This window comes from Neovison vison, chromosome 6, assembly GCF_020171115.1.
Source record: "Neovison vison isolate M4711 chromosome 6, ASM_NN_V1, whole genome shotgun sequence".
In the NCBI taxonomy this organism is placed as follows: domain Eukaryota; kingdom Metazoa; phylum Chordata; class Mammalia; order Carnivora; family Mustelidae; genus Neogale; species Neogale vison.
In genome coordinates, this window is record NC_058096.1 from 151,442,906 (window position 1) to 151,457,630 (window position 14,725).

A 14,725-nucleotide genomic window follows, 5' to 3' on the forward strand; every position below is an offset into this window, starting at 1 on the left:
GAAGGCAGAGCCAGAGCCTGGATCTCCTGATTTGATCCTCACTCTCTCTTTTTCACAAGGAGGCTGCAAACTGAGGTAGAACTTGGCATCACTTAGTTACCACCTCCTGACTTTATTTATTGCCTTCCTTTCCTACTTTAGACTCCAAACAGTAGGTCAGAGGCCAGAAAGATTGGTAAAATAGTTAAAACTTAGTTAATGTGTATGTATTTTATTTTTCTTAAAGAAAAAGATGAAATGTATTTTTAGTAGAATTTCTAGAGGTTTATGGCACAAAAGGATATAATATACCCCTTAAGGTTTATTTTTAGTAAAGGATAAATTTTACTTCCAGTACTAAAAATTTTTATAAATTTTTATAAATTTATAAATTTTCCAATGGAGCAGATGGCGGGGAGGGGCAATATAGAACTGCCAGGCTCTATTTCTGCTTGTCCCACAGTAGTTAGAATATCCAATGTTATCACAGCCTGCACTATCAGTACCCTTTGGGCAGCCCTGGCTCAGGAAATGAGAGCTCTCTCCTGCCCCATCAGAAGCTCTGCCAGTGGGTTAACATTTTAGTAATTATGCATTCTTATTGCTTAGAGTTGATTCAAACTTGCCATGAATCTTAACCTTTCCTGTTAGCAGTGTCTAAATGTCTCTTCCAGATCCTAGAAATCATTCTTTTGTCTTATAATTCTTTATCCTTGTATTTTATGTTTATCTTAAATATGTCACTTTATCAAAGCTTTCTATATCTACAAAGGCACAACTGATGACTTATCAAATGAGTATCCTACTTTTAAAGGATACAAGTCAATATGTTTAAGTTTTGTGAGTTATTAAAATTCAAAGGAGAAAGTTTGGTATATGATTATAACAGATGCACTGATTTCTGCCTTTCTTAATGCATAATAATTAAATAATTTAAAATACTTTCTTTTGAAGTTGGCCAGGGATACTTTGCCCAGATTCTTTTAAAGGGAAATACGTGATCTATGACCTGGATGGAAATGTTGAACAATACCATGTAGAATTCCTGGGAGATCCCCATTCAAGATCATGGATAAATGCAACATTTGTTGGACATTATAGTATCACATTAAAGGTAGGTAAAGTAACATCAAAGTTTTTTCTTTTGCACTTGTTTTTAGTTATGGCCATTTTTGTTTAGAGCCTAAAAGATACCCAATTATTTATTTTTATATTTATATAAATGAAACCGTATATACTATTTGTTTAAAATTGAATATTTGTATTTTCAAATAAGTTTTTTCAAAGAAAATGTGGGAAGTAGGGTAGTTTTAAATTTTCTTTTCTGAATGGCAATGCAGTATAAATCAACGGAGGACTTTATATAATTGCCTTTTGAAACAATTTTAATATTATCATTTGGTAGTTTTTAAAAATCCCCTTGAGAAGACTTTAAGTTGGAGGCCTAGCTCACAGGGAAAATTAATTATGGAATGCAACTAGATTTTCAAATTTCAAAGAGAATATTTCATTATACTAACTCCTTCAGTATCTTTTTTACTTTTTCAACTTTAAATCACACACTACAACTAATGAATAGACTGGACTCTCAGGTTAATGAGAATAGGTGAACTGGGCTTATTTCCATGGTTTAATTTAGTCATTATAAATCAATTCAATTATCTGTGTCTGTATTCTAATATTGAAACTTTTCATCTGCAAACCATACTTTCATTAGAAGTCTGATTTAAAAATAGATGTCAAATGTGGGTTCCTTCGGCTGTTTGGATGGTTTCTATTTTATAGTGGAAATATCTATGTTCAAATACACATGTAAATGTATGTACATTTAAGGCACGTCCTTTAATCCACAGTATAAGTAAATTTGTGTGAATTTGAGGTCCTTCAAAATGGGCTTTTGCTATATCTTTGGCATAAGCAGTATCTTTTTCCATCCAACTTGAAAGCAACTGAAAGGGAAGGCCATTCTAATAAAAATATTTAGGTACAGAATAAAATACATACATTCATTTCATGGTAGTTGTGAGCCAATCATCTTAATGTGAGGCGCCTTCTCTGCTCTGACATTTTGGATGTGCTCCTAGGCACTTCTGCTGGCAACCACAGAAAACAAGAATTGTTCTCCTTTCTGTGCCCTTTCCCCTTTCCTAAAGAACAGGGAAAACTGCTAGCTTCTCATGAAACAGACCTTAGAATCTTAGAGATATGACAATATGATGAAGAGCAAGACATTCTTAAGAAATTATAGTTAAATATAAGTAAAAACCAGAAGTGAATTTTTAAATAGCCTCAATTGATATCTCTCTTGGGATTTGAATTGTGTCAGGACAAGGGCAAAATCTGATGCAAAACAAAGCCAAACTCAAGCATCTGAAGCCATAAGTTTTTAACCTTCTGAAAACATTAAAGTAAACTTAGAAATTCTTACAAAGACCATCAATTCAAGGCTGCTTAAATTAAGCATCCCCCTAATGCAAGGATGAGGACAGAAAAAAATAAAGTATTTGTTTCCCCTCTTCTTTCCCCTACTCCTCCAGCTAACCAGGTGGTCTTAGGTGAATAACCCACTGGATGCTTACAAGCTCTGGGGCAGGCTCTCTCCTCTACAGTCATTCAGGGTACCTTTCCTAGGCTCTTTCTTTGTCCCTTACTCTTTTTATCAGTGTCTTCTTTTCTTTACTTGCTCTCTTGGAGCTGGTATAATTTGGGTGCCTTTCTCTGTGGGTCTCTTCATTCAGGGCTGAAATGTTAATTCCCTTCTACCACAAATTCATCAAGCACATGCCAAATTGTCCCTCTGTGTTCTGATTCCCCACTTCCGCCAATCTAAGGATCTGCTTACCCAGAAGGGAAGACTCACACTGACACCTCATTGACACCAGTCTAGTCAAGAAATAGAAAGGAAGAAAGATGACTCAGAAATACTGCCAGCCAAGGTTGAAAAATGGTCAAAAATTTTGCATATGAGAAATTGATTGAAAAAGAGTAATTTCAAAATACGTATTGTCCAGGGACAGCTGAGATTTCACTGTACCTGAGAGATGGAAATAGTAGTAACCCCAGCCTGCCGTTCTCTTGCTTAGACTTCTCCAAAATTTAATCTTTTAGTGGTCCTCTCTGCACCAGGGCTCTCATATCCTCAAATGCTTTCTCTACACTGTAGTACATTGATCTGGATATTAAGTTCACATCCCTTTCCCCCATGAAAAAAGATCACTCATACAAAAATTAATGTAGACAATGTGGACTTTCTTAAAGATTCCTCTAGAAGTGGAGGTGGGATGCATATTGCACAGGTTGTCTGATCTCTTTTTCTAAAACCAGCAAAGAATGATAGGCATTTATAACTTTCACTGCTTTAATCAACTAAATCTTACTTCATACCTTATTTCAATATCATTTTATCCTAATCTGTGTAAGTTTAGTTTACCAGATGATTAAATATTTTAGCGTTTTCACTGCATATGGACTATGAATATTTTACAGTATATATGTTAAGGTGGGAGAGAAATATGTTATCCTAGAAAGACATTATATGCATTTATAAGAAAATTAAATATCTTTTTAGTGTTCGATTATGAAAATTTTAACTTCTAATTTGTGTTTGCCAAGCTTTTTTTTTTTTTTTTGAATAGTCACTTTCCCCTTGTTGATATATTTATGGGACCACCGACTTACTAATTTCATTGTTGAATGCACAACAGAGCTGTCACTGTCTATTGATTGGTACAGATGATAAGGTTTTACATAATAAATAAAATTTCTCATAGATACACTGGGATATACTTTAGAAAAAAGTTGAACGTGGTATTTAGTTGTGTACTTGTGATTTATATTAGTTTATGGATACATTTCATTTTTTCATTTACTATAAAATCAGTAGCTATAAAGACAGGTGAAATCTCCCTTTGAAGAAAATAGATGTCAACATGTGCTGAATGGCTATTTTTTTAAGTGTTAATGCATGGAAAATAATTTTTCCCCACTAGCACAAATGATGTTCTTTTATATTTAGCAGATACCCATTACTTGCAAGTTTATTTTTTAGCTTGATAGATTACATGACTTAGTTTAGCATTTCTTGAGCCTGGCTATACATTAGAAAGCTTTACAAAATGACAACACCAACAAGAACATGGTAATGCCTGGGCTCCAGGCTAGTGGATCAGTTAAATCAGAATCTCTTGGAGTAGGGCCAGACCTTGTGTTAAGCACCTGCGATTATTCCAAAAGATACACTAATGATGAAATGGAGGATGTCACAGTTCTTTGTAACTTATATCTTTAGAAGAACCGTTCTGAAATTTTAGTACCCTTGAGAATTTGGCCAAATGACTGAAATCACATTACTCTTAACTTTTCCAAATGACTGAAATCACATTACTCTTAATTCTTCCAAATCTGTAAATAGATGTGATAATACAACTTGCTATCCTACAGTAATGTATTAAATAAGTTTGTTTCTTTGCTGTATAGTGATAAACATATGAGTAGAAATTACCAACTGATGATCAATGTAACGAGTATAAATTTGGTTTAGTGAATACCCTGCAACAAAGGACTCTGACATCAGCATGCAGTAGGATGACTCCAACAGCTAAAAGGGCCTACAAACAGCAATGATATAGTATAGTGAGTCTCTCCCCTCGGCCATGAATTGGGTAGATCCTTTTCATATAATTTTCAAAGTCTTAGAGCAGCCCCATGAAGATAGGCATTGTCACTATTTGACATATAGAAGAAACTAAGATTCAGGCCACGTGTCTAGCCCAAGGTCAGTCAGCTACCAGGTGATGCAATAATTATTAGAGTTAAAATATCTGACTCCAAAGTCCAAATTATTTCTCTTTCTATACCATGCCAGTATATTTATTCATATGCAGTCGCCTAATTTATTGTTGAATGTTTTCCCAGATTTGTACCTACAAAATGAGGAAAATTTTCACCTTATAATTCTAATATACATGTTGAATCATGGCAGTCTCTGGTAGATATTCTCTTTATTTGCCCCTTGAGGTTCCCCTTTGGAGGACTAGTGTGTAGCAGAACTCTAGATATTTTCAAATTACATTTGCAATAGTCATAACAAGTGCATCTGAATTAAGATCTATTTGAGCAAGTGTTCTGCTCTTTAGGATCCAAATTCTAAGAATGTAGTGTGTAATAAGGATTAGCAAATTAGTTTATAACTAGATCATCAGGCAGTGTTTTGTTCTTAGAGTAATGGAGTGAAAGTGAATATAAATCTGTTTAGCCAACTCAGTGGAAAACTACATTTGCTATATATATCTTCCTCATCTTACAATGTGGTTACGTTCAGATAAACTCATTGTAAGTTGAACACATCATGAGTCAAAAATGCATTTAATACACATAATCTACTCAACCTCATAGTTAAGTGTCGCCTATCTTAAATGTTCTCAGAGCACCTACATTAGCCCAAAATTGAGCTAAATCATCTAATACAAAGTCTAATTGATAATAAAGCATTGAATATTGCATGTAATCAAATACTGTACCAAAAGTGAAAAAAGCATAATTGTATGGCTACAAAAGGTTGTCAGTGTATGGGTTATTTACCCTCATGATTGTGTGCTGACCAGGAGCTATGGCTTACTACCACTGCCTGAGAGAGTATCGACCACATATTGCTAGTGCAGGAAAAGATTCCAATTCAAAATCTGAAGTATGGTTTCTACTGAATGTATATCACTTTTACACCATTGTAAAGTCAAAAAATTGTAAGTCGAACCATCATAAGTTGGGGACCATCTATATATATATGCTATTTCCTGCTGGCAAATAATTGTATAGCTATCAAACTCTCAGTAAGTTTTTATTATACAAGTGCCATATTTGATATAAAATTTGCTGTAAATTTGGTACTATTGGATTAAGATTTTTTGTTTGTGTGCTTGTTTTCTAAGAATTCTTTAGTTTTGGGCCTGGAGAAAAGTTAAGGTAATTAGAACATATTTATGCAACTGTGACCTTAACTTGTGATAAATAAACCAAGAAAACTTCCATAGCAGTGGATATTAGGGGGAAAAAATTAAGTTGTCATAGCAGTTAATAAGGCAGGCGCTAGAGCCATGCTCTTTTGGTTTTGAACGTTGGCTGTGCTGCTTACCAGATAATTAACCTCAGGCAAGTCACTTAGTCTTCATGAATCCCACATGCCTCACTTTAAAAAGGAGGTTGAGGGGCGCCTGGGTGGCTCAGTGGGTTAAAGCCTCTGCCTTCAGCTCAGGTCATGATCCCAGGGTCCTGGGATCAAGCCCCGCATCAGGCTCTCTGCTCAGCAAGGAGCCTGCTTCCCCCTCCCTCTCTCTGCCTGCTTCTCTGCCTACTCATGATCTCTGTCTGTCAAATAAATAAATAAAATCTTTAAAAAAAAAAAAAAGGAGGTTGAAATAGCATCTGCCTCATAAAGATGTTGTAAGGGTTAACTGAGATACTACATGCAAAGCATTTGGTATACTGCTTTGTCATATAATAAGTTCTTTTTAAATTATTATTTTTGATGTATAGCTGACATACAATGTTTTATTAGTTTCAGATGGACAGCATAGTGATTTGACAATTTTATACATTACTTAATGCTCACCACAATAAGTGTAGTCACTATAGTAGGCTCTTAATAGACATTAGGTGATGTTATTCATTGGAAGTACAGGTGAAGTATACTTTTAAAATTACTTATTTCCTTTCCTTAGAAACCCACATCTACAAGAAGATACCAAGAACAATAAGATGAATAATATCTTTTCTCTTAAGATCATATGTGAAAAATGATATCATTTCAGTGTTTTCTATCAACCAACATGATAGTCCCAGCAATGGGAGGAAATAAAGCTAATGGATCATCTTGTGTTTTGATTCTTTAGTACATGACTGAAGAGGCCATTGCTTCAGTGCTTTTCTAGGTTAATGTAAACAGAAGTGCTCTGAACTAGGAGGAGATAAGTTAGAGCCTTCTTAATCTGACTCCTTGGTGAGTGAATAGTCCCCAAGTACTTTGGATTTGTTTGATGGAATTTGGAAGGAGAATAGGAAATACTATCTTTCATGTTCTTTGCAACTGAATGAAACCAGTTTCTTTCCCTATCTCTGTTCTGCTTTTTGATTCACTCACATTTATGTATGCTGACTTGGCTGCTCCAAATAAATTCTTGAATTCACCTCTGTCATCTCCCAACTTCATCTCTTATGAATTTAGATAGCTGTGAACTTCTACTGAAGTTAAAAAGTCCAAATCCAAATAATATGGCCAACTTTATACTCAGCTTATAACAGATAGAACAGGTGGCTACCTTTCCCATCATCAAATGCATGAAAAATGTATTAAGTATCACCTAGGTTTTTCATGTTGACTCTTCACTGGAACAGCAGTAATCTTTTCTAAGAAATTCCAACATATAGCTTCCTCAATTTTCTAGAAGTGTTTAGTTTCTCTTAAAAGAACCAGAGTCAGAACATTGTTTTTAAGCCAAAATACAAGGCTCACTAAATTGCCTTCAGAATCATCCCCCTATGAGTAAGTCTGTCTTAAGATGAGTCTTTTATGTTAGGGTTCTTAAATTAGTAAATAATGTGGTAACTTTTTGGTACATTCTTCCATTAGCGAAGAGTGAAACCCAAAACTCATAATCATATAGCTGAAAGTCTACAATTGATCTACTATCTTTCCTTTTTCATTTCTTTCTAATTCCCTCACATATTAATTGATTATATCATATCTTATAGCCTAAGGCCAGACTAGTCCATGACTCAGTCAAAACCCATTCTCCCTAAACCCTAAATAATACTTACTAAACTAACTTTGGAAATAAATTTCAGAATTACCACTTGCTCACCATTTTGTTTATTCCCCAGAATGTGTACTGATTCTGTATCACATATTTAACCATCCTTTTCTAGAATTCCCACCTTCTCTTACAATTCTCTTGTGAAACAGAATCTGAGCAATTGTCTGTAATAAATACAGCAATTGTTTTCCCATAAACACATATTCCATGGAAAAAAAAAAAAAACAAAAACAAGTAAACGTGGAGTAGAAAATATCAGTAAAGTAGCTTTCCTTTAGGTCCAGGTCTTGCTAACTCTATGTACTATTGCTTTAAATTCATTAGGCCAATCCTGACATTTTTAAGGCTCAGAACAAATAAGCACATGCTTATTTTTGTGGCTAATTTTAAACCTATCCTCCCAGTTCTGTTGAATATTCCTAGCTATAACAGACAGCCTGGCCAGAGCAGTGGGAGATAGCCACACTTTAGGAGAACACAGGCCTTAAAATTACCCATGGACTCAAGTATTCACTTTGCTTCATGTGCTCTGTTTCATCAATATATTAGTAATACTTTATTACTAATAGTTCATTACTAGTCCTGTCATTTTATGTAGCAGTGTTCACAATAGCTTTCTTCCTACAGACTTAATGATATACTTAGTTCTGCAAAATAAAAAGTCTACAACTTGAGGAACACTTGGGTGGCTCAGTTGGTTGAGTGTCTGACTCTTAGGTGAGTCATCACTCTAAGGTGATGATCTCAGGGTCTTGGGATGGAGGCCCACATTGGGCTCCACATGCAATAGGGAGTCTGCTTGGGGTTCTCTCTCTCCCTTCCCTCCTGCTCTTTCTCTCTCAAATAAATGAATCTTTAAAAAAAAAGTCTACAACTTGAAAGAATATGTAAAATTCTTTAAATTGTCACAATAAATTCAAGTTTTTTATTCTTTTTAAAAATTATGAAAAAACATGTAATATAAAATTGAATATTTAACCATATGTTCAATGGTGATTTAAGTTTTCAATGACTAATTAATAATCCTAGAAGAAATTTTCCAAAGAAGTATAAATATGACCTGATATAGAAAGTACCAGATGGAAGTTCTCTGTTATTTTTGATACTTTCTATTTCTTGTGATATGAGCTGCAAAACCCTTCATAATACCATCTTTGATATTTGTGCAACAGAGTTGCCTTTTTTTTAAATAAAGATTTTATTTTTCTATCAGAGAGAGAGAGCATGAGAGGAGAGAGGGGCAGAGGGAGAAGGAGAAGCAGACTTCCTACTGATTAGGGGGCCCACCACAGGGCTCAATCCCAGAACCCTGAGATCATGACCTGAGCCAAGGGCAGACCACTAACTGACTCAGCCACCCAGGCACCCCAACAGAATTGCCTTTTAGTGAAATAAAATATTATAGTGGTTGAGCCCACGAATTCTGGAGCTTGATAGCCTGTATATGAATTCCAGCTGTGTCACTTGCTAACTATAAGAGTCTGGGCAAGTTTTAAACTCAATACCTCTATTTCCTTATTTGTAAAATGAAGATAGCAACAGTACCTACCTCATGAGCTTGTTGGGAAGTTAAAATAAGTTGTTTGTGAGGTGCTTAAAGCTATTCTTGACACCTGGCACTACACAAGCATTGGATAATTAGTAAATTAAAAAATCAATAGTAGACTCTTTCACAGAACTCCTGTGAAAATAAAATGTGTACCCAGTCATCTCCTCCCTTCTGTGGATGGTTCCTATCTCATTATATTGAACTGCATAAACCAAATGATAAATATTTATGTCCTGATCAGTTATGACATTAATAATGAACATTTGAAAAAAAAACTTTATAGTTTACAAAGTACTTTTTCATGCACTCTCTCATGTGATCTTCATTCATTGTTAAGAAAGTTGAAGCTTGGGACGCCTGGGTGGCTCAGTTGGTTGGGCAGCTGCCTTCGGCTCAGGTCATGATCCCGGCGTCCTGGGATCGAGTCCCGCATCGGGCTCCTTGCTCGGCGGGGAGCCTGCTTCTCCCTCTGCCTCTGCCTGCCTCTCTGTCTGCCTGTGCTCGCTCTCTCTCCCTCTCTCTCTGACAAATAAATAAATAAAATCTTTAAAAAAAAAAAAAAGAAAGAAAGTTGAAGCTTAGGTTAAGTGACTTGACTAAGGTCATACACAACAGCAGAACTGGGACTCAAGCCTAGGTCTTCTGATTACAAATACCAGGTTTTTACATTATGTGTCAACCTGCTTGAAATTTATGCTGGGCTTTCTGCTTCTAATCTTCATAAGCATACCAAATTCATAATAAGCTATCATCTATAAACTAGAAGATCACAATATCCTTCTTATTGATTTCCTGCTGTTAATTCAACCAACTTGATTAATTAGCCATAAACCAGAATTTTCCAAGTTGGACAAAGATGTGAAAGCTTTCTTCTTCATGTATTGATTCTTAGCCAGAGATTTAGGACCTCTTCGTGACTACCATTAAAACCTAGTATCTGTTCTCTTGTAACCTTAGTGGTAATTGTTTATTATTAATACTAACATTGGTATCTCAATGCCAGGATTTGTTTTTTGTTTTGTTTTGTTTTGTTTTGTTTTGTTTTGCTCTACTGCCAGTTCCTAAAATTGCTCATTATCATAGAGCTCGTTAAAAATATTTCTATTCCTTATTATTCATAAAAAAGGTAAGGAAATCCTACCATTTGTGATGACATGGATAAACTTTGAAAGCATTATATTAAGTGAAATAAGCAAGACAGAAAAAGATGAATACCATATGACCTCACTTATATGTGGAATTGAAACAATGACAACAAACTCATTGAAAAAGAGATCAGGTTTGTGGTTATCAGAGGTGGAGGGAAGAGGAGGGGAATTGGAGGAAGGTGGTCAAAAGGTACACACTTCCCACTATAAGGTAAATTAAGTACTGGGGTATAACGTATGACATGATGACTATAGCTAACACTCCTATGTGATATATAAGAAAGTTGTTAAGGGAGTAAATCCAAAGAGTTCTCATCATAAGGAAAACCTTTTTTTTTTGTTTTTTCTTCTTTCCTTTCTTTTTATTGTATTTATATGAGAAGATGGATATTAGCCAAACTTTTGTGGTAATCATTTCACAATATATGCAGAACAAACCATCATGCTGTATCCCTTAAGCTTACACAGTGATGTGTGTTAATTATTTCTCAATAAAACTAGGAAAAAAATAAATACATATGTTTGCATATATACATATATTTGTATGTATATATTTCTGATATATATTTGCATATATATATATATACAAATACATATATTCCTGAACCTACATACTCAGGAATGTTCTGTGAATCTATATAGTTCCTCAGTGAATCTCAAACACCAGTCTGTAGCAGATTATCTCACTATAAATACTTATTTTTTATGTTTTCTGGAATTAGCTAAGGAAAATATTTATGAAAATTTTTATTTTTTTATTATTTTTATTATGTTGTGTTATGTGTGTATGTGTGTGAAACATATACGTGTATTTAAGTTTGTGGTGCTAATGAAGCCAGACAAATCTTTAGCAAAATTATGTTAGACTCCCCTGTCCCTTTAAAAAGTTTCTTTCTTTGGTGGTGGTTGATTTTTTCCCTGCTGTCACAGCTGGAGCCCTCTTCTTTTTCTCTCCTTCTCTCAAAATCTGGTTTCAGGTCCATCACACTAAGTGACCAATATATTGGTTGTATAAAAATTTTTTCAGAAGAATGTCAGTCTAAACAATAGACCACCCTAAAGTGTCAGTGGAACTTCTTTTAAAAAACTACCACCACCACCACCACAGCATGTAGCAGTTGTAGATCTTCAGATTACTTAGTAAATATATATCAAAATCTAAGTTAATAAAAAGTGCATCATCTGGTATCCTGTGATTTTTCTGATTTTCTGCTGGTACTGATTTAAACTGCTTGGCTTTCTCCTCTGCCCTCTACACCCACCTTCACAAGGAATGCTCAGTTCCTGTTTTAGTAATTCCCAATATTTCAAGTCAAGTAATGGAATCACACTGTAATTGGACTCTCAGATTTTCTTACTCTTTCTTCCTAATTTCTCTGCTGGTACTCATTGCATTCTCAGTGTCTTAGTATTGTCTCTGACATAATCTATAATCTCTGAGATCTTATAAAGGATCAGACTAAGCAAAACTAGGACACTTTTTCTTTTTTTTGTCAATTTAGGTAGTTCACACTTTCCAGTAGTGTGGAGAGTGGACATAAGTTATTTTGATCTTTTTTTTTTAAGATTTTATTTATTTATTTGACAGAGAGAAATCACAAGTAGTCGGAGAGGCAGGCAGAGAGAGAGAGAGGGAAGCAGGATCCCTGCCAAGCAGAGAGCCCGATGCAGGACTCGATCCCAGGACCCTGAGATCATGACCTGAGCCGAAGGCAGCGGCTTAACCCACTGAGCCACCCAGGCGCCCAGTTATTTTGATCTTAAAGTCCTGCTGAGTTAGAGTAAGCAAAATTCCTATTTATGTGCAAAGGAAATGTAAACAATAGGTTAGTAAGATTTTGAAAGCAATAGTTCCTTCAAGTGTTCAATAATTGAAATAAACTATCTAAATAACCCAGAGTTGACTATATGAAGATTATATAAATCTATGTTAAAGATGAAGGGTAAGAGGAAGGAAACCAAGAAGTGTGTGATGCAAATGGGTGTGATATGACTATCTTCTAGCGTGCATCAAAGGAACAGGAATGTTCTTACTGTCTAGATTACTGGTTGCTGTTGCAGAAATCCAATTTAAGGAGGACAAGATATCCTGTGATTAACTTTCTACCAAATTGCTTTAAGTGAAAACAATCTGCCCAAGAGAGGAGAAGAGCGATAGCTTTGGTGTAATAGTAAATAGAACGATGCATCAGGGCAATGCATGGTTAGAGTCAGCGACCTACACGGCAAGTCTGAATGTATAAATAGCAACAATTAACATAAATCACCAGGCAGAGCACCTCAAACATTCAGTAGAGATGCATTTAAAAGGAAAATTCTTTCACATATTTTTAGTTTATGAAATCTATGAATTATAGTCTCATGTTTCTAATGGCATATTATGTAAGAAATAACTTAAAGTAATGGTCAATATTTGAAGTCATTTCAATGAATTTATGAAGCTCAGTAAAGCAGGCTAAGTACCTATGATTCTGGTTTTTCAGATCTTTAATATATGTTCAACATTGTGTTCTAAAAGATAAATTTTCTAAATTTTAAGTACTTTTTTGCAGTTAACTTTAATACCGATGTAACCAAAATGATAATTTTGGATTATAGATACTGCTATTGTACCTGTAGGACTGTAGTGAGGCTCTACCATCTCCCAAATAGGTTACATAAAAAAGCATTTGATTGAACTACTCTAGTTTCAAAATTAGGTACTATTTTTTACATAGTATTTAAAGTACTTGAAATTAGATGCACTTTTTATTTTCTAAGAAAAAATATACTTACTAATATCATGGAACTAATCAGTGGCCCATGAAGTATTTTACAGATCTGATTTCTATACACGAACTGAAAAGTTCTATGTTATCTTAGAAGTAATATTACCATATCATAATGCCCAATACTCCTCATCCTTATAAATTTTTCTTTTACTCTTCAAGGGTTAATCACATAATTCAGGATTAAAAATGCAGTAGCTTTCATTTTCATCTCCAGTTTTCTGACTGGTTTTTGTCAGTGCCACCCTGAACAAAAAGATGTTTATTTATAGTAATAAATATTTACTGAGCTTCTATTATTTACAACTCTTCTAGACTCAGATGTGCACAAAACAAACAAAATTCAAATGCCCTCATAAGACTTAAATTAGTAGGTTAAGACCCATAGTAAACAAACAAATAATAACAAAGATATAAGGTATGTTAGTTGTCAAGGAGTACTATGGGGGAAAATTAAGGAAAAATCATAGGTGGAGTAAGGAAGTAAGGTGCCAAGGGGAGAGTAGACTACCACCTACCTATCTATTCTAATATTCAAAGTCCCTTAACCAAGAAATGCTTGTCCCCAGCCCACCAAACATGAGTGGTTGGTTGATGATATTTATTTTGATGGTATTTTCCCCTTTCATTTGTTCCAAATAGTAGTTAGGCCCCTTATGTTCCCATGTGTCAGGGGAGTTTTCTCTTGTGAAGGTCAAAAGCAGAGCTTGCCTGTCTTCCCCACCTGAGTTCCCCGAGGGTGGGAAGGGTGGACTGGGAACAGAAAAGTCAGTGCCTCTGAGAGGGACAGGCGGGAGCAGCTGAGCAGCTGAGTAGGGAAAAGATCCTTTTAGACTTGGAGGATTTCAAAAGTCTGTCAGTGCCCTGACAAGTGGCAGTTCCTCAAAAAAGAATAGCACCAGGGTTCACCCAGGGAGGTTGAACTCATGCCATTAAGGTTCCCAACTTTCAAAAAACTTCTTTTGTCTAGGTGTGGCCCATAAGCTTTAGACTGCCTGACTTCAAGGGACTGGAACAAAGATGTTGCTATTCATGTAACCACTAGGGTTGTAGAGTAATGATCTGTCTTCACGGGCCTTGTTAATTTTATTACAATTTATATGAACCTAGGCAAAGTAAGAGGTGAGCCCCCAAATGATTGAGATCAGTTTTCCTATCCTTGTCGGATGCAGGCTGTTACATTGTATTTTATTTAGCAGAAATCAGTAATGGGACACTGCTTACACATTCCAGTTTGAAGCATAAGATTTAGGGGCACCTGTGTGGTTCAGTGGGTTAAGCCTCTGCCTTTGACCCAGGTCATAATCTCAGGGTCCTGGGATTGAGCCCCGCATCAGGCTCTCTGCTCAGCAGGGAGCCTGCTCCTCACCACCACCACCACCCCCGTCTGTCTCTGTGCCTGCTTGTGACCTCTCTCTCTCTGTCAAATAAATAAATAAAATCTAAAAAAAAAAAAAAATTTATCCTGCTACA

The 14,725-nt window shown here is 35.4% G+C and overlaps 1 protein-coding gene across 1 annotated transcript in view; it reads left to right on the forward strand.

The window, feature by feature from the left end:
• Window positions 1-14,725, forward strand: part of ZCWPW2 (zinc finger CW-type and PWWP domain containing 2) — an 89,116-nt gene that overhangs the window by 16,633 nt on the left and 57,758 nt on the right. The window contains exon 2 of the mRNA XM_044252604.1: window positions 934-1,093. Coding sequence (XP_044108539.1) covers window positions 934-1,093 — 160 coding nt within the window. The remainder of the gene's footprint in view (window positions 1-933; window positions 1,094-14,725) is intronic.